This window comes from Calypte anna, chromosome 1 (genome assembly GCF_003957555.1).
Source record: "Calypte anna isolate BGI_N300 chromosome 1, bCalAnn1_v1.p, whole genome shotgun sequence".
Lineage (NCBI taxonomy): Eukaryota > Metazoa > Chordata > Aves > Apodiformes > Trochilidae > Calypte > Calypte anna.
Genome location: NC_044244.1, coordinates 169,457,553 through 169,479,050, shown reverse-complemented (window position 1 = coordinate 169,479,050; position 21,498 = coordinate 169,457,553). Strand labels below are relative to the sequence as shown.

Below are 21,498 nucleotides of genomic sequence, written 5' to 3'. Positions count from 1 at the left end.
GAGAAACAATGTAGAAATTACTGTAGAATAGTACCTTTGTACTCTGAGCAGCAACCAAGTTCAGAATGAAATATATACAGTTCTTTGAATAAATCCTGTGTAAATAACAAATACTATTCTTAAAACTGATCCTGAAACTCTCATGACTGCACTAAAACGACTCGTAATTTTCAAATTATAGATATAAAAATATGCCTTTTTTGTCCCAGCTACAAGAAAATTAAAATCCAAGTTTTAATCTCTATCCCTAAAGTGTCTATATCTGCATACATAATTATCTCACCTGTCTATGCATATGTGCTTGCACACATCCCTGCAAATGAGAATACATTGCACAATGACCAAAACAGTTCTTTATTGAGGTACATACCTGTATGAAAAACTGCTTTATACTGCTGGTAAGCAGTAATTTCAACACCCAATATAATTGATTGCCTGCAAATAATTGCAAAACTAAAAACAAATGTGTTTTTATGCAAATAGTTACCCCAGGGAATAGTCTGTTAGGGAAATACATTCTCATGGTTTAACTGCAGCTTTATCTGGCGAATAAGTGCCCTGTCTTCTCTACAAAAGAGGTCTATAATTGAGTAGTATACACACAGAGAGAAATCAAAGATAAAAAGCAACAGTGATCTATAAATTAAATTTTCCTCAAAGCTTACAAGCAAATATGAAGCACAGACATTGTTCTGATAGTCTCAACCAAAACACAAAGCACTGATCTGGTAACCTTCAGAAATGTTTACTCTACTGGCTGTGTCAGAGGCAAACCAATTAATTCTGAAACCAAAATTAGCATTCTGGGCAATATAATTATACAGTCATATAATCACAGAACAATTTGGGTTGGAATGGATCTCTAAAGGTCATCAAGTCCAACCCCCTCAACTAGATCAAGTTGCTAATGACAATGACTCTTGCCATTTACTAAAAGTACTGATACTGTAAATCACTGGTTGGGAGAGGTGAGTGTTACCTTGGATTAGTTCATCTTCAATTTTAATATTTATCTTATTCACTTAAAGCAAGATACCAGGTAGGCAATTGCACATTATTTGGCTCTCCCTATACAAAAAAGGCACATAAAAGTAGCACAAGAATTTTCCATAGAGTCATAAATTAGTAGATTCAGTTACAAGTAGGAAAGTATTTAAGTGTACAATGCAATGTCCTTCTGTTAGGAGCTTAAAATTCCTGTTTGGGATTAAAAGCTGCTCTTTCAAGTTTCACTTGCAAGTAACACAGGCAATTTAAAATCAAATTGACTAAACCAAGTTAATCATACACTCATCTTAATAAACTTTCCTCTATTAAATAACTATTCTGAATTACACTTTCTTGAACAACTAGGAGAGGAGAAGGTCTTAAAGAAACCCCTTTTTCAAGGCATCAGAACCCAGAACTTGTTTTTCTTCAAAAAGAAAAGGTGGGCTCAACCTTCTGTTCCCTTCATTTTTCCTCACTCTTCTGTGAATTAACTAGTCTCATTACTGTAAAAGAGAGGTTAAAGCAAAAGAAGGGAGAAACAATAATTTCTCACACGTATCCTAAGATTTGGTATCACCTTACTACCCTTTAACACACAGAACAGATGAACTCATTGGGCCATTCCAGATTAATCACTAAAACACTGTGGAAAACAATGGATTCATGCTACATAACTTTAAAATGCTGCTCCAGATTAGTAGACTGTAAATGATGTAAAGATGGCTAAGGGTGTATCTGTAGTTCAGTGTTTACGTAGAAGGTTTATAAGAAAGCAAGAGCCAATGTTGGGTTTCTTTTTTAAGCTAAGGAGAGAAAAAAACCCAACCAAAACACAACCAACCTGTCAAAAAAGTACTCTTGCAAGTAGAATCCCAATGGAAAGTCCCTAGAAACATTTCAGATGATGCAGTCAAATGTTTTTGAAGCACTGACTTCCTCCAGTTAATTTATTGCCAGGTACACTGACTAGCAAACATTTTAAATGAAAATTAAGGAAGATGGTGCAATTCGTGAAGGTAAAGATTTTCATGTTACTGAACTGTACAGATGCAGTACAGTAGCATATAAAGCAAATTACTATCCTCACTGTACTTCATCTTTTAAACTTAGAGCTTATTTTATCTATGAGGACAATACAAGAGACTGTTACATGACATTTAGTCATACCCATGTTCAAAACCATTCAATGCAGCAAATACAATAATACCACAACACTATTTGCTATTATTTTGCCAATGACCTAATATACCACAGTTATTCCTTGTTGCTAATCCTTTAGCCATAAAGGATAATGGAATGCACCAAAAATTCTGCATTTGGAGGGCTAGTATTATTTAAACATTATTTGGAAATCTGTCACCTCCCAGTATACCTACTGCTGCCTCTTCCATTCCTTATCAGTTTCTCCAGTTACAACATGAAGGTTCTCACTAGCTGGAATCTACTATTCAGTCCTTCCTCCAGTACCCCTGCATCTGGTAACAAAGTGTGTCACAATTTATGTCAACACACAACTGGAGCAAAACTCTATGAGTAGGTTTACTATTTAATAATTTTTAATAATAATTTTGTTTGTCAACAAACAAAAGGTGTCTGAGTAGTGTATTTTGAATTAGACCCACAGTGAGGCTTTAAATGAAATTTAGTCACACTTTCACCAAGAAAATGCTGGCAATTTGCAGCAGGAGGAATACCTGGTAGTTCAAGATACTTGGGAATTCCTCAGCTAAATGGAATATGCTTCATCTGGCAAGAACAGACTGAGCAGGTTCATACTTGACCCTGCTTTGCACAGATGGTTGGACTAGAAGAATTCCAGAGGAAACTTCCATTATGAGTTACCCTACAATCCCATAAAACTCACATATAAAGTCTGGATAAGACTTTTATTAAATTGATCCTTGCTTTTTTATTTCCAAACACTCTGTTTAAAGGAGCTGTTTTGTGATGCTGTAATTAGATCTCAACCAAAAGTTTCCAAAGGGAAAAGTTAAAACTAAAATGAAATGCCAGTTGAACCAAAACTATCACAAGTGAAAGAAAACCACAAGTAAGACCCAAAAGAATAACACAGTTTTCTCATCCAAGAGAGGCATCCGAGGGGGTATGTTCCACAAAGATCACAAAATGGTCTAAGTGGAATCATTACTACAAATGTTTTGAGTATTTCAAATGTACAGGTAAAAACCCAAACCACCTCCTACTCTATTTTTCACAGAATCACAGAATGTTGAGGGTTGGAAGGGACCTCTGGAGACCATTTAGACAAAACCCCAGTTTTTAGTGCCTTAGATATGATCACCTGGACATCAGTGTCACCCATTCACCTTAAACAGTAAGGCTGCTTAGCATGCAATTCCTTTTATGTGACTGACTCTTCTAAAGCAGGTCCTTTATACACCAGTTATAGAACCAGTACATAAAAAAAATCTGATGTCATCTGCGTTTCACCAAGGGTAGAGGAACTTTCTCAAAATGAGTTCCCAAGAAATCCACATTTCATAAAATCAAAACATCCTGTTTCTATAAATAGAATTGTCAAGCAATCCATTCTAGAATGGATACTCAAGGAGGAATTTGTAATTAAAAAGCAACCTTTCCTGTGTTTGATATAAAACCTTCTTTAACGTTAGAAATAACCTTTGTTTTTATGTCCGTAACTCATTTAGCAAAGTATCAAAGGAGACACAAGTGTAAAATTATTACAAGGAAAAAAATCATACTTTGATATCTTTTAAAAAGTGTCAGAAGAAAAACTTGTACACTGCTGCAAGAAATCATATTCTATAATCTCATGTGAATAGAGTCTCTACTAGAGAATAACCTACTTTTTTATACCAGAGCATCAGTCATTTTGATTTTGTTGTACAGTGTTAATCTGACATCTACTCAGAGAAACTGAAAAATAAAGAAAATCAAAAAGAGTAAATTTTTAGAATCGTTTCATAGAATCATAGAATTGGCTGGGTTGGAATGGACCTCTGAGATCAAGTCCAACCCTTGAACCACTGTTGCGGTTGCTAGACCATGGCACTGAGTGCCACATCCAGTCTCTTTTTAAATATCTCCAGGGATGGAGAATCCACTACTTCCCTGGGCAGCCCATTCCAATGTCTGATCACCCTCTCCGTAAAGAAATTCTTTCTAATATCCAACCTAAACCTCCCCTGGCACAACTTAAGACCGTGCCCTCTTGTCTTGTTGAAAGTCGGCTGGGAAAAGAGAACAACCCCCCCCTGGCTACCCCCTCCTTTCAGGGAGTTGTAGAGAGTGATGAGGTCTCCCCTGAGCCTCCTCTTCTCCAGGCTGAACAGCCCCAGCTCCCTCAGCCTCTCCTCATAGGATCTGCGCTTGAGTCCCTTCACCAGCCTGGTTGCCCTCCTTTGGACCTGCTCCAGGACCTCGATATCCTTCCTAAACCGAGGGGCCCAGAACTGGACACAGTACTCCAGGTGTGGCCTCACCAGCGCTGAGTACGGGGCAGAATCCCTTCCCTGGACCTGCTGGCCACGCTGTTCCTGTTTTCTTCACAGCCTTACCACGAGGGCCCAGAGTACATGGCAGGTTAGACACAATCAACTCATATCTAACCCTGTCACGCAAATACTTAAAAATACAAAGTGGAAATTGTACTTTCCATGCAGTGCAATTGTACTTTCAGGAAGTGATAGCATAAGCTTGGAATGATAACAATCACTGGACACCACTGACACCAAGGTGTAAAAGACTAACATGAAAGTTGGGTGCATGAAGCTGAACACACATCACCCCACTGACAGACAGTATTTGCAAAACACCTTATGAATTGCCATGCCCAGTTGCCCAGTTGCTGAGTTGTGCTGTTGTGAAAGACAACAAAATGGTTAAGATACCCAAAAAAAAAAAAATGAAGAGACTTAATGAAATTACAAGATTTGGGATCTGGAATCATATTTCACAGTAGGAAACTAAAGGTTTATCTGTTTAGGACTGATTCACAAGCCCTCTAAACATTCACTACACCCATGTAAGATATCAGCAGTCTCAATTCAGCCCTCAAATCATCTCTTGGCAGTTACCTTGCCTATTACAGGGGCAGCAGCCAGAATCATGTGGAAGCTCCTCAACACAACTCAGAGCCTGTCCTCTCAGTTTACATCCACCATTTACATTTGTCACCCCAGTTAGAGAGGCAGTGCTTTTCAGCAGGAAGGCAGATGGACAACCAGTAGCATCAGAGCACCTGACATCATCCACCTGGACCTGTGCAAAGCATTGGACATTGTCCCTCACGACATCCTGGTCTCTAAATTGTAAAGATATGGATTCGATGGATGGACCACTAAGTGAATTATGAACTGGATGCACAAAAAGAGCAGTGATCAACATCTCAGCATCCAAGTGGAGACCAGTGATGAGTGGTGTTCCTCAAGGGTCAGTACTGGGGCCAGTGCTAACATCTCCATCAGATAAATGGACAGTGCAATTGAGTGCACCCTCAGCAAGTTTGCTGCCAACACCAAGCTGTGTGGTGTGGTTGGCATGGTGGAAGAAGGGAAGGTCACCCAGAGGGACCTTGACAGGTTTGAGAAGTGGGCCCACGCCAACCTCATGAAGTTCAATAAGGCCGAGTGCAAGGTCCTGCACATAGGTTGGGGCAATCCCCAACAACAAACACAGGCTGAGAGAAGAACAGATTGAGAACAGCCCTACAGAGAAGGGCTTGGGGCTGTTAGTTGGCAATGAGAAGCTCAATGTGAGTCAGCAATGTGCACTTTCAGCCCAGAAAGACGAACTGGGTCCTGGGCTGCATGAGCAGGACAAGGGAGGTGATTCTCCTCCTCTGCTCTGTGCTCATGAGAGCCACCTGGAGTACTGTGCCCAGTTCTGGGGCCTCCAAAAAAAGAAGGACATGGAGCTCTTGGAGCAAGTCCAACAGACAGACATGAAGGTTATCAGAGGGCTGGAGCACCTCTCCCATGAAGAAAGGCTAAGAAATTGGGGTTCTTGAGCCTGGAGAAGAGAAAGCTCCAGGAAAACCTTAAAGTGACCTTCCAGTACCTGAACGGGTCTACAGGAAAGCTGAGGAGGGACTTTTCACAAGGCCAAGAAGTGACAGGATGAGGGTGAATGGTTTCAAGATGAAACAAGGTAGATTTAGATTAGCTGTTAGGAAGAAATTCTTTACTGTGAGGGTGGTGAGGCACTGGCAGGGATTGCCTAGTGACACTGTGGCTGCCCCCTCCCTAGGAGGTGTTCAAGGCCAGGTTGGATGGGGCTAGGAGTAACTCTGCCTATTGGGAGGTGTCCCTGCTCATGCAGGGGGGTCAGAACTAGATGAGCTTTAAGGTCTGTTCCAACTGAAGCCAATCATCCTATGATTCTGGGATGATTCTGTCATCTTTAATTAGAGTAACAGGAATCACCCCTCATTAATCAAAGCTCTTAGTTTACTAAGGATAAAGGTAAAAAAAAAATTATAAACAACTTCAGAAGAGCGAATGTCTGATATAGTGGATTAGCTGGTCCAGTAGTTAACAAATTTAACTTTTCTTTCCAGTAAAGAAATAACAAATGATCAGGAGTTGAAGCTAATATACAAAAGTGTGTGTAGTTCCTTTTCTTTATTTCCAAAGGAAATATATGATTAATCATACTATTATTATTGGCATACTTTAAAGTTGAGACCATACGTGAGAGCCATAAATTTCAGATCTAGATACAAAGACTCAGTCAGGAAAATTTATGGCCAGTATTAGGCAGAGAGTCAAACTCTATCAACATAAAAGTCTCTTTTAGTATTAAAACGTATCAATTACTCCATGCTTCAACTAGTCCACTAACTCCAGAATGAAAACAGCAACCATGAGGTAAGATACACCTAGTAAAGAATGACAGAAGTGACTAAATATTCTTGAAGTATTAAGAGGAATTCCTCTAAAAGAAAGCAGCTTTTGTTATAAAGCAGAGAATATTAACAGCTTCGTGATCACTACCTTTTCTTTTTTATCACACTGTTTTCCATGGATTTAATTATATTATTTCCCAGGAAAGATATATAGGGGTTATACTCACATAACTTAAATTTAATAACTTAATCATAATAATCACCAATAAAGTAATATATTTCCCCTATGCCCTGACTTCCTTCATACACCTTGATTGGCACCTTGATTCATGCATCAAGAAAGGATTTAGAAACACGTTAAGAAGTAGAATTGTATCATCCATAAAGCAGAGTAGCATAAACTTTATATTTAAATATATGCTATTATATAAAGATAAATGTTTCTTTTTATATAAATTTAATATTTAACATATTAAATACACAATTACATAATGTAAATGCATCAAGACTGAGCACAGAATATACAGTTTTTTCCAAGCTGAATCAACTACAGTCAGAATAATAGCTTCTAACTACATATATTTACTTCCCTATGATGAGAACACTGAGAAATAAAATGATTTTGCTAGAGACAAGAGAAATTTCAGAGAGAGCATAATTTCTTCAAATGCCATTAACTGAGGTGATTTATTTTCAATAAATACCATACCAAAAATAATTTTAAAAAATAGCATTCTATAAATCTATTTGGCCAGAGATTGCAAGGCTGAAGTGCAAACAGCTTAGACTACTTAGCCACCAAAACATGAAACAAAAGACTGCCTTTGAGAAGAACAACTTTATTTAGGACAACTGGCAAGGCTTGTGATTAGTCCAGGTAAGTAACATTCAACCTTTCTGAAGACTGAACATTAGTATCCTATGGTAGTTGATCTGGAATTATTCTTTTTAATAAATGGGTTAGAACAAATTTTGTAGTTTAGAAACAGTAGTTTTGGAGGTAGACAGCTCTCAGGCATTAGCACTGACACAGAATTGAAGCCTTTGCAGTCATGTACTAGTCTGGCCAACTCAAATTTGTATGATGACAAAATTGATGACAACTCATTTTATTTGGACCCTATTTAGACTACTGTGTTAAAAGAAGGCTTATACTGGAAATTTAGAACAAAAAAATCCAATACTGATTTTTCAGGAGGTTTCAGATTGAGTGTTTATGGATGTTTATGTAACCTGTTCAGAGCAACACCTTCGCATGCAAAATTTGTCCACGCTAATTTCACTAGCTCACAAAAAAAAAAAATAATATTAAAGTATTTCTACATAAACTCTAGTTGGAAAATCTTGCTTTTCATGCAGCACGACCTGTTCCAATAAAAAAAAAAAAAAGGGGGGGGGGGGGAAGGGGATCTGGGGAAGTAGAGGAAAGCAATATGCAGCCATTTCATTAGTCTCCTTTTTAGACCTTTTACTGGTGTAAGATTTTTCAGATTTAAATAGTTACCCCCTCATTATTCTCCTGGATATTCCTTAACTCCTGGTTATGTAATCATCCAAACTATTCAGAAATCATTCAAATTCTTACATTTATTATACGTACACATTCACATATAGTAAGTGACAGGTGTACTTGTTTCTTGGGGGAAGAGGAAGATGTCTGGGTGGTTTTCTCTGCTTTTAAAATTAAATCCTACTATACTAGATAGAAGCATGCAGAAACTTCACAAATTCATTCTCTTCCCCATATGTACAGCCTCAACTGCAATGCTCATGCTTCCCAGAGCAATACTGTGATTTATTTCTCCATTTTAGAGCCTTTCCTTTTAAAGGCTAAACTTCACACTCATTCCTACTCCCCTTCAAAGAGCACTTACAGAAAAGCCTCTTTTTTTTTCAGGCTACCATTGCTTCACAGATAAACATGGCTCACATTTTTCTGATAGACTGGATGTTGGAAAGACCACATGGCCAATCTCACAGAACTTAACATTGAAGTGCATAACTAAAATGCTTCACTGAGACTACCAATTACTGCACTTATGTTACTACCACACAGAACTGTTCAACACCAAACTGAGCTGTAAGATTCCAGAAGCCATTTTTAGCCCTGGGCACTAGGCCAAAAATAACCTTTTCAGTTCTCTAGGAAGCCAAATGTACAAAGATATGAAAACTGACAGAGGGAGTAGAGCATTTCTTGCCAAAATACTGATTTTTTTTTTCTTTTTTTGTAAAGTTAATACTCTTTCATATTACCGGATTCCTAACTGACTGCAAATCCAGAATATCAGTGACATTCTGAATATTTTCAACCTGTACCATCATGCTTCTGTGCCAGATACTACTATAAAGTGAGCTCTTTGTTTCTGCATTGTGTTAATACATTTCAAATCATTCCCAGGGCTTACTAACAAAAGCTTCAAGGTCTACATCTTTACTATCCCAACATTTTCCAGACCAAAGCTTCAATTCAAATGCCTCAACCTCCATTCTTCCAGATATGTTACAACCGTTTGATTGAGACATAAAAATAAAAGCTAAAGAACCAAAACTGGGTATCTTTCACAGTTTGGTTGTTGGTGTGATCTAAGATCTGGATTGAATCATTCAGCACTTCTATTCCTCAAGTTTTCTGATCTGCAAAACCTGGGATAAGCTGCACTGCTACAGAGCAAGGAAATAAATCACTGAGAAGAGCAGAGTTTGTAAGGTTATTTTCAACACTAACATACAACAAGGTCTGTGCTGAAAACCAGCTCAGAGCCATTATATTGACACTCTGTATAATTAAGTAAAAGGCTTTTAAATTAATAATAAAATACAAGGAATTCAAAAGACTACTTTCTCTGCCTTTAGAAGTTCCTGACTGGTTTGGCTGAATGCCCAAGTTACACAGAGCACACTTTAACATAGCAGGAATAGCTGCAGCATCACCACAATGCAAAAGAATATAGTAAGAAAGCAGCAGCCTTAGCCTTTGAATTCCTTTACAAAAATTTCGGCAAATTTAAGTTACTGAATATTTTATATTCTCATATTTTCATTCAAATCACAAAATCCATATCACTCACATCGAAGATTTTATTTGAAGAACTTGCCATAGATCACCTGCACTTTTCAGGTTGAATTTGAATAAGAAAAAAAAAAAAAAGGTAGTTCCAAAGATGGGGAAAAAATGTCCATTTTCTGTGCTTTCTTCTCTGGGTTTTTGTTTTGCTTTGTTTTAAGAAAAAGAAGTAATTTGAGACTCAGAAACCTCTTCCACTCTCCAAAAGAGCTCAGAAAATAATGGATGAAACTACACTGTCAGATTAACATGATAGTTTTCCATCACACTTGAAAGTTCAGATGATGAGTGGAAACATTCATTATAATACAGCTATAATTCAGTAAAGCACTCTATTACTCTGTACATTTTCACTAAGAAAATACATAATGTGCTCAAGAGATATTTTTTTTTAAATTATCAAGGACTATACCCAATGACAAACTATCTTATGTTGTATAAATGCTAGGCACCAGAATTTTTCAAAATAAGACCAAGGATGGAAACTTATTTTAGATGGGGCCCACAAACAAATTTTTGGTCGTACATCTTTCTCCAAATAAACCTTCTAAGCAGATGAAAATACCACCTTTGGTAAAACTTGCAAGTGACAGGACACGTGTGAGTGAGAAAAAATAAATCACTAACACAAAGCAATCTGAACTGGCTGGTATACAAAGCACAAGCAAAGAGTAGGCATTCAGCCAGACTGAAATTCAAATCTTGGAACAGGGATGGCAGGCAAAACTTAATGAGTAGGGAAACTTCATACATAGTGGAGAGCAAAAGAACATTTTTCTTGAACTGAAGTGAACTAAAAAAAAGATAATTTAAAAATAAACCCTAGCAACATAACATAGGAATAAGCATGGGAAACCTGGGTTTAAGCTTCTCCCTTTAACCAATCACAGCTGCTGTTCAATAACCAGGGCATCTTCTCCCCACCCCCACATCCCTGCCCCAATGCTTAGAAAGCTCCTTTCATCTCTGACCAGAAATCCCATCCCAGAAATCTTCATCTCTGTATTTTTTAATTATATAAAACATATGAATGACACTACCTTCTTCCTCCTTCCCCACCGGATAAACAGACAGCTTTGTTGTCACTACACTTGTCATACCTTAAAATGACAGAATTCAATATATTCAGCCAGGCCTCACTATTCTCAAGACACAGTAATAGAGCAATGGCAATGGTGCAACCTGTCAAGAATTCAACAACTTTAACCCCTGCTTCTCCTGTTCGAAGTTCAAACAGAAAAAATTATCATTTTAATATAAACTTCACTTAGAGCATTTTCACTGCCTTTAAATTCTGAGCCAATGCTCTTACTATACAGGAACAGCTGCATTTGTGTTCTGGGTATCTTGCCTTAACTCCTGTAAGCCTCACCTAAGGGTGTATTCTGCTCCACTTTTTTCCTTGCATAAATTTCTCATTCAATTTTCTTTCCATTCCCAATTTCTTGCCCATTTTCCAAAATTTCTCTGTCAGTTTCAGTGAACACTAATTTATGTTTGAACAGATTTTTCATGAACCCATTTCTTTCTGATTACCAAGCAACAGATCCAACTTGTCATTCATGCCTTCCTCTTCATATTTAAATTTAGAGATTCTCATCTGAATTTTTTCATTTTTACTTTTTGCCCGTCTAACGTGCTGCCACTGCAAATCACACACCCAAAGACACAGTCTTCAGATGTTAAAAAAAATGACATATCTGTATACACATGATAAAGTGAAATTGTCATTGTAGTTACTTTGCTACATTTGAAACTTGCTACTGCATATTATATTATACAGTATAAAAAAAAAATCAAGGCACCTGCCAGGTTTATATCCAATTCCAAGATTTTTTTTCAAGTTTTTTTTCAAGAATTTAGTTCAAGATAAATACTTTTTAGAGGAAACCTCCACACACATTAATGCCAGCTATCCCAGTCTCCCTCTACAAGAAAGAAGTCTTTATAGGGCTGCATTAGTAGAAAGCACTTTATTTGCATATATAGTTAAATCCAAAAAGTAGAAATTAAATCTGTTACCAATCTTGCATTTCACAGTACTGTAGTTTGGGAAGAAAATAAATGTTATCTTTTTAAAGCAGACTTGCTTCAAGCCTACCTTGATATTGGGAACATACATTTCAAAAAGGAAGGATTATAAAGAAAAGTGCAGAAAAATTCGTAGGAGACACAGAAAACTCAGTCTTTACAACATTTGTAATTTATATAGGCAAGCACTTGGTATACTTCAATAAATTAACCTTTTGAAAAACAGAAAAAGTAACAGACAACAAATATCTTTTGATATTATTTCATATTTGTTCAGTACAACCAATGCCCTCCATCCTACAAAAAGTTTTTTGAAACCAAAAGAAAGCCACCTCTGCAAGTCTGTGTTGTCTAGACCAAGTATTACAATTACTGCAACTCATACCAAGGAATAAAATCACCCAGCTCCAGAAAACCAACATAAAAAATCTTTTCCATTCAGCAGCACAGGTCACTGTTAACTTGGTGCCCAGCTATTCTGCTCACGTTCTGCTTCTCAAAGATCAATCGCAGAACTCTAGTCTGATATTCAAAGCCCCAGCTAATTCCAGTAATTTCTCTAACCATACCTAGAAGAGGTGCCTCATATTGGGATCACAAAACTATCAGCTAGCTTTTGACTAAAGGAGCCAGAATTCCCACAAGCTCAGCTGAACACGAAATATTTCATGCAGTGCATGAAAGTGAGTGCAAACCTCAGGCTCCAAATTAAATGCAAAACTAACCCTCATTTGGCTCTGCCAAGATCGCTGCCTCACTCACAAGTTTTGACTTCTGTATTTTCCTGGAAAAATACTTCTACAGATTGGGATAGAAGTACTAAAGACTGTTACTGTTATTTCTATTTTTAAATAGTTAGGAGGTTTAGAGATATTATGGTGTTCTGCACCATACAAGGAAAGAAAGGGCTAAGAAGGAAAGCTGGCCAGCAAGACACCCTCAGGGGAGAAGCATTAGAATTTTAGAACTGAACTCCTCCCACAAAGACGCATCTACCCACAAAGTAATTATTCCTCCAGAAGCTTAACTGCTCAGTACCTTTCCAAAGAATTACTCTCATGTAAATGATACCTTGCAAAAATACGGTCAGCAGAGAGCAGTCAGAAGGCAGAATACTTAACACCCATTTCCACTTCTGACAAGGATCTGCACACTGAATACAGTAACAATATTTCTGGCTCTTTCAATTTTATACATGGGAGAACAATAAACGGGGAAACTGTTTTCATCATTCTAATCTCTACAGAGCACGTTAAGGATTACTCTCTGGTTTAAGAAATGCCATTTAAATTATACTGATTTTAACTGTGAATTAGGGATTTCACCATGTTTGTAACATTCATAAATCTAGTAGATGGTTACTAACACAGCAAGCAAGAACCTGACAGGCAGAATGAACAGTCTGCTGTCTGGGGAAGTTACTCATCTTTCCTAGAATGGCCATTCTGATACACAGAACATCACTCCCTCCGTCTTGGCTACGCTTGCAGCTCTGAAAGCAGCAAAAAATGTCACTGGCTTTTCTTTCTGCAAGCAAGTGGATGCTAAACCTCCCAAACTTATATTCAACAGCAAACTTTATAAAGTATGAATTTTACACTATCATTTGTAGCACAAAGACTGTAAATGTTATGCTATAGTTGAATACTTTTCTCCATGTTTTTCTAACACCCTGGTTCACAAAATTCTCATTGTCATTAATGTCACTGCTCAAGAAAATAATTTTCCTGTTTTAAACATATCAGAAAAATATTCCAAGACATTACACTCAATCAAGAATTTATAGCTCCCTTGATTAAGCTCCTTACTTAAAATCCTTCCCATCCTTTCACTCCCACCCTACCTATATTTTCACATGCTGCTTCATGAATCCATACTCACTTTACCTTCTGTCTTTCAATAGAATCTTCTTTCTATCAATTTTATTGTTGAAATCTAAATTGCATTGGCTCCTTCTTCCAAGCCACACTTCCAAGTCCACTTCCTGGGCAAGTATTCATTGTCATAGTCGATTCTAGCCTGTTCTCTTCCTCTCAAAAAAGCATGTAGTTTTTTCAAAACTCTGCATATAGTAATTGTATTAGGATTCACACTATCTCTCCTTTTTTCCAGATGTCTAAACCAAGACACCTTCTGTGCCAAGGACACAAAAGAAACAGACCAAGGGAAGGACGAAAAGGTGACACACAAATCATGTAGGAACACTTGGGTTCTACCTCCCTCCTGCAAGGCTGTGACCACATGCAAATGGATCTTCAAAAACAAACTTGTTCTGCTACAAGCATTTAAAAAGAAACCTGTAGCACCTTTACTACCACAATACTACTTTTGGAGCTCTTTTAGTCTCATTTGAAAAAGGCCAAAGGACACAAAGTGACAACGTTTCTAAAAAAGCCATCTTCATGCATTTGAAAGCACAGGTGGCCAAACATGGCTTTGGGAATTCTAGGTACAGTTGTTTAAGAAACAGGCACTGTAAACTGGAACTTCAAGGTAAAGACTCAATAAACAGCTGAGCTTACTTCCTGATGAAATTGATGTTTCACCCTCCTTCCTTCCTATCATGTGATATCTAGGCTGTCATCTCTCCTACTTCTGAGCCCTTGCACTAGTTTCAAAGGCCTCTACCAAAAAAAGCAAAGTAGCAAAAAGAAAGAAACAAAATTAAGAAAAAAACCCAAAGGCCATGCTGGGGAAGAGACAGACATACACACAAAGTCAGTGGTAGAAAACCATTAATCTGCTCAAGCCACACTGTGAAACAATAACCAGGCAACTGAGTACTCCTAATTTGTTTCATGCAAGAAAAGGCACCCTTGAGTTAATTCACACCATTTTGTGCTGAAAAGAGACTAACAGCACCTGCAAAGACACCGACTGCTATTCAGCTGAGGGGGCATAAATCTCCAAGCAAAAGAGGTAACTTTCCAAAGCACAACTGACTAAACTCTCTATGGAAAAAGAACTAATTGACTCCATTCAACAAAGAGTCAATGGCCCGGATGTTTATATGATCTACAAGCAAGGACATACTCAGACTTGGGGAAGGAAAAAAAAAAAGGCCCAAAGGACTTGAAAGGGCATTCTGCTGCTCCAAGTTGCTAAGTGCACCTATGCTTCTAAAAATGCATTTGGTATGATAAAGCTTACCAAAAAAAAAAAAAAAACTATAAAATGGTAACACTGAGATCTGCAAACCTGATCAGATTATGAAGTTACAGTCTGAAACTGCACTTACACTGTTGGACACATAATAATGAGTACAAAATTGACTTAGTTTCATTTTTACCCTTGATATAAAGACACAATTGTACTGTAATCTCATAAAAGAGTTACATCCCATAAGTTTCAGACTGCAGAACAATATCCAATTCATTTGTGAGAATAAACAGATAATGCTTCCTCCTCTCTACCTCTCCTATTAAACTTAGGATATTATTTTTGTAAGAGACAGAATAAGCAAGTTTAGAAATCTTCAGATAAACACAGGAAGACTGCAGTAGGGGACTGACTATTGAACATAAAGAATTAATGATATGAGTGTGGATGAAATGAGGGGGGGAAAAAGGAAAGGTTGTCAATAAGTTTCATCAAAAAAACCCACAATGTCATCAAAATATGTGAGCAAGATCACGAACTATAAGCTATTCAAAGCACTTTTTAGAGAGAATTCCTAAAAAGAGAGGGGCATATCAAATCTCTTTTCTTCCACACTGAGCAAATTAAAACCAAATTCTAAAGGAGAGTCTGGCAGTCGCAGTCATTTTCAGTTCACCAAAGTCTGCAGCTGCAGAAATAAAACAGTCTGTATCTGTGACATCCTTCCCAATACAACCTGCATTTAAAGTAAGTGGAACCAACTGCACGTCTACTGCCATTATTAGAAGAATTCCCAGAAGAGAAGAAAGAATTACATTAATAAAGGATCTGGAAAAAATCAGTGAGAATGAATTAAGGCAATCTTGTGCACACAAAATGTTTAGGGTTTTTTTTAAACAAGGGAACACAGAATTGGGGTTTTTTACTATTATTAGCAAAGAGAACTGAAAGAAACATATTTCACCTGAAGCCGTATCAAAATAAATTTTCAGAAAAATAGCAAGAAAAAAACTTCAAACTGTTGGGTACAACTAAAAGAATTCCTGGACTTAACTGTGAGGGAAGACAACATGTAATTTTGTTATTTTTTTTTCCTTTACATGATTCCATAGGAAACACTTAGATGTCAACACTCAAGTGCCTCAAATCCCAGGTTTGAAGACTTGGGCTCTACAAGTCCTCAGGTAGTTGTTCTGGAGATACTGTGATTTTTGGACCAGCCTGAAACTGAATCTGTAGTTACACAGTCCAAACAATTGATGCTGCCAAGCTAAGGTGGCTTTGGTATAGCACTGTCTATACTGGCAAGCAGAGTACACCTATAAACATTTTTAAAACCAGCAGCTAGGAGTTCTTTTGCCCAGTGAGCACTCCAAAGAGCACAAACAAAAAAATACTACATATTTGTTTCAGAATTTCACACTGTCCAAAACAGCAATCATGTCAATTTGTATTTCTTTTCAAACATTCCTTAATTTAAAAAAAAAAATTGCTTCACTCCCACATCATCAGAAGCAGCAGTAACTAACCCGTTCTCGTGTGCCTAATTCACACACCAGAATGAAGCAGGTATTCAACAGAAAAATGTCAGAGGATTTATCTTCAGAAATACAGCAAAAGCCTACAGTAAGAAGCTGAAGTGATAAAGGCAGCCATGGTTACACATTTCAGTAACAGCTATGAGGCTTTTTCTTCCTCTTTTATAAAGTAATATGCTTCCAGCATTCCCAGTGGTTTTGAGACATATAATTGTATACTATTACTTAAGAACTACGTGATTACTGTGCCACTGCCTTCTGCACAACCCAGCCTGTAATAAAAGTGATAAGAATAGCATTTATTATTTTTGAAATGTTTTTTGCTATGCATCCACACTGATGTGGTTTAAAACATCTGACTATATTCAGTATACTTTACATAGAGGTTTTCTTTTCTTCTAACAGTACTGCATGCCATGCAAACTCCCTTCTGCGTGCAAAGATACTGCTTGAAAGTTCACCTGACTGGATCACTCAGCTCTTGAGCAAAACTTTCAAAGACTGAGACAGAAATGTCCTATCATGTCTTTCTAAGCAATATGTGTTCAATCAAAAGTCATGGAAAAAAGCGTACCAAGAAGCTGCACAAATAACAAGTGACTAGTTAAGCCTCTACAGTTATTATAGAATGTAACTGAAATAAGAACTAGAAAAGTCAAACTATTCAGTTCTAGTTATTAAACTCAACCAAGCTACATCTCTTTCAAAAGTGTATCGATTACTTTAGGGGAAAAAAAAAAAAAACCATGAACAGAATTTAACACTTCTGCCTTCCTCAGACATACTTAGAGCACTCAGAACTTCTACACAAAACAAGCTTGATAACACTTTGTCAGCAGCTGTAGACTATCATTTTCTGAATCTGTATCTAGCACTATCTAATGCTAAAATACTGTAGAGATGCAGTCAAGCTTTCAGTTTTCTGGAAATCCCCTGCTACTCAGAACTCTAAACTCAATCCCCCAGACCAGCCTACTGTAGATCAGGCAGTGTCTGTTATCTTTTAAGTGAGACTGGCCCTCTTTAGCAAAAAATCTTTAATGGTGAAAAGCTACCCCTATCCCACCACCAAGGTTTCAGGGCTTCCGAGGCATGTCAGCACATCAAATCCACAAGTCACTCACTGCAAGGACATATTCCAAGTATGTATTCATAGTATGAGAAAGTACCACTTTTATACTATGCACATTTATGGAGAGGAAGCCAGAGAGAAAATTCCCATCAAGAGCCTGACCCAGGAGCCTGAGAAATCTGGTCTTAAGCCAAGCATCTCTTCTGTTTATATATTCTACTTATGTAATGAAACAAGTGAAAAGAAAAGGGATTTTTCACAAATATATCAACATACAACTTAACTCACAAGGTAAACAACTTCCATTACACAGTTAGAACATGCTACAGTTACAAACAAAAATATAAAATGACTATAGATTAACACCTGGTTATCCTAAAAGGGATGATGAAAAAAGGGATGCATGTTGTGAGACATGGGCTGCTCTACACTGCTGTTTATACCAACCAAAATGAGAATGAAAATCCCATTCTACATTTAATTTCATATGGAAGGTCTTCCATGTAACTCTGAGAAAAGCAAAGCAAAGCTTGAAGGCAAAAACTACTTTTTTCCTTGGTTCTCCTCCAAACAAAAACCTTGCATGAACAAGTAAGGATGTACTACCTACACATACAATACACAGCTCATGCTTATACAGAACATACTTTGACAATATACAAATACTAATACATAATCACTGCCAATTGTGTTGTTTTCCAGCACATAATTTTGTTTTCCAACAGTTTGGATCAATTAGGGCAAACCAAACAAGCTAACTTTCTGGATTTCCAAACTACTTATGTCATGGCATGTCTTCATTAGACTACAACTTTTAAAAAGAATATAAATAAAGCATCTTGCTTGGGGGAGGCAGCTGAAAGCCATTCTAACCACATACAGTTGCACTGTAATGCCTTATCTGCTCACTATCACATCTGTTACTGATGCAATTAATGGTTAACATAGCAATTCTCACTAACAACTCATGGTAGTTTCATTCATCAAGTTTCCTTCATATTTCTCTTTTATTGATATGATGATATAGGTGTTCATACAGACCACTATGTAATCCATTCAGCAACAGCAGACAAATGACAGAGCTAAATAACAATTACATATGGCATCTACCACAGAGACATCAGTCTGTTCCTTGTAGCTGAGAAAGATATATGTATGCAACCAGCACATACATCTCCACTTACAAGAAGGCATAAATACCCTTATGTTTTGGAGTAGTTGAGAATTTAAGTTCATGTTATCACATGTTTGCATGCAGGTATAGCACACGCTGGTTTGTGGGACAACAACAAGTGACTACTTGCCTGCTCCTTTGCTATTACAACACAATTATCTTCAGCAGGCAAATGGGGACACAAAAGGGCACACGGAGGCAGCACACTAAAGATCTTAGGAATACACTAATATTCTTCTAGCGCAGATTTTTGGGTTTATTTTACTCTTCTACCAAGGAAGACTGTGTAAGGAATGAATTAGGTTCCAAGCCTCACCACAAACAGATGCAGGAAAACAAACTCGACCCTTTGCAGGGGGTCTCTGCCTCTGTAGGTGGGAAGCAAGTGTGCCTTTTTATGTTGCAAGGAGGGTGTGATGGCAAAGTAAATAAACAGACTGGATACACAACCCCTCCTGCCTACACGGTTGTCAGGCCTGTCCCCCCCATAGATGTATGCAATGACAATGTCCCTCACAGCAGAACAAGTAGGTGCCTGTGAGGAGGTAAAATTTCTCTCCATATTTGCCTTGGAAGACTGAATTGCATGCAGAGCTGGGAAGATGCCTACATGACTGTAAAGATACAAGGACAGATGTCAAACCCAGTGTCAGACAAGTGGCATTCGTGAAAGGTGGGGGTACCTGCAGAGCAAAAGCATTCCTATGAACACATCCCCACCTGTGGCATGCAAATAGGCAAGATGTTCAGAGGTAGATGAGTGTCCTAATGTGGTTACATAAAGACACACATACCCTCCACCATAGGGTCCACCTACATGCAAGAGAACGGAAGAAGCAGGTATCCAACCTGGCACACATAGGTCTTCCTTATGAACCTGATTCAAAGGTGCACTTGCTGCCACCTCAAACCTCAGCAGTCAGGGAAGGGTGGCACAGAAAATACACATTCCCCAGAGGGAGAAGACAGGTGCGAGCAAGAATCTCTCCCCCCCAAAGTCCACACACATGCTCTCGCAGTGTGCCACGGGAGAGCCAGTTCTGCCTCACCAAATGGAGAGGGGAAGGAGGAGGAGAGGGGAGGAGGGACGGAGGGGGGGGGGGGTGCAGCGATCCAGCCATATGTGATCAAACACCCACCTCATCATACAGCGAGAGGGGGAATGAATAAAATAAAAATAAATAAATAAATAAATAAAATAGAGATAACGAAAGAGGTGGGAGCAGGCTCGGTTTCCGTGTGGGGAAGAGGACAGGCGAACGCCTCATGACACGGAGGTTGAGTGAAAGGGTGGGGAGTGGGTGTCCTCCTCACAGAGAGGTTGGGGGCTACGACGCCTGAGGTGGGCGGGGAGCTGAGGGGGGGAAGGGGGGAAGGTGTCCCCCGGCGATTTAATCCCCTTCCCCCCCCCTCCGTTTCCGCCCACCTCAGGCAGATACCGACGCCGACCTCCCCCTCCCCTCCGCGCCCCCGGTTCCTCTCCTGGCCTCACCTGCCCGCACCGTATCGGAGAGATCGTGGCTGAGGGCGGCAGCGCTGCGCGGGAATTCCTTCAGCTTCCTGCCGCTCAGGTTGAGCCCCCCGGAGTGTGCCGCCTCTTCCAAAGCCCGCTCCAGACCGCGGTTCAGCGGCGCCTGCAAACCCAGCGACCCGCTGCCGCCGCTGCCCACCCCGGCTGTTGCCGCCGCCGCCAGAGCAGCGCTGGGGAAGGGTTGCGATTCGCCTCCCAGCGTCGCCATCTTCCCCCCCCTCCCTTTCCCTCCCCTCTCTCCGCGCCTCGCCGCTGGGGGTACCCCCAGAAGGCCGCCGGACCTGCCTCCCTCTCCTCCCTTCCTCCTCCTCCCGCTCGCTCTGGTGGCGGTGGCACCGCCGCCGACGTGAGGGGGAGCGGCAGCGCAGGGAGGAGGCGGAGGCGAAGGGCCCGGGCGAGGCGCGCAAATTGCGCATGCGCGGATTCACCATTTTTTTTTTTTTCCCCCCCTCCCTTCGCCAAACCCGGTTCCCCCCGGCGGCGCGCGGGGAGGCGCGCGGCGGCGCCACCTAGCGGCGGCGTGAGGTGCTGCCGCCGGTGCGCAGAGTGGGGAGGGAAGGGTGGGGGGCGAGGATGGGAGGGGGTGCGAGGTCACCCCTGGGTTTTGTCGCGACAGTTCAGACAGTGCCGAGTAGGACCGTGCTGCATGTGGGTGATCCCAAGCACGAATAACAGGCTCGGTGGGGGAGGGATTGAGAAGAGATCGGAGGAGAGGGGTTTGGAGGTGTTGGTTGGTGAGAAGCTCAGCGTGAGGCAGCGATCACAGAATTACTGAGGCTGGAAAAGGTCTCTGAGATCATCAAGTCCAGGCTGTGACCTTACTACCACCACACCGGCTAGACCATGGCACTAAGTGCCACATCCAGCCTTGCCTTAAACACCTCTAGGGATGGCAACTCCATCACTTCCCTGGGCAGTCACAGAATCACAGAATCATCTGGGTTGGAAAGGACCTCTGAGATCATCAAGTCCAACCCTTGATCCTCTACCACTGTGGTTGCCAGCCCATGGCACTGAGTGCCACATTCAGTCTCTTCTTAAAAACCTCCAGGGCAATCCATTCCAATGCCTGATCACCCTCTCTGTAAATAATTTTTTCCTAATTTCTAACCTAAACCTCCCCTGGCAGAGCTTAAGTCCATGCCCTCTTGTCTTACTGGTATCTGCCT

The 21,498-nt window shown here is 39.6% G+C and overlaps 1 protein-coding gene across 1 annotated transcript in view; it reads right to left on the bottom strand.

The window, feature by feature from the left end:
* Nucleotides 1–20,537, bottom strand: part of LRCH1 (leucine rich repeats and calponin homology domain containing 1) — a 126,723-nt gene extending 106,186 nt beyond the window's left edge. The window contains exon 1 of the mRNA XM_030468989.1: nucleotides 20,291–20,537. Coding sequence (XP_030324849.1) covers nucleotides 20,291–20,537 — 247 coding nt within the window. The remainder of the gene's footprint in view (nucleotides 1–20,290) is intronic.
* Nucleotides 20,538–21,498: the final 961 nt, after the last annotated feature.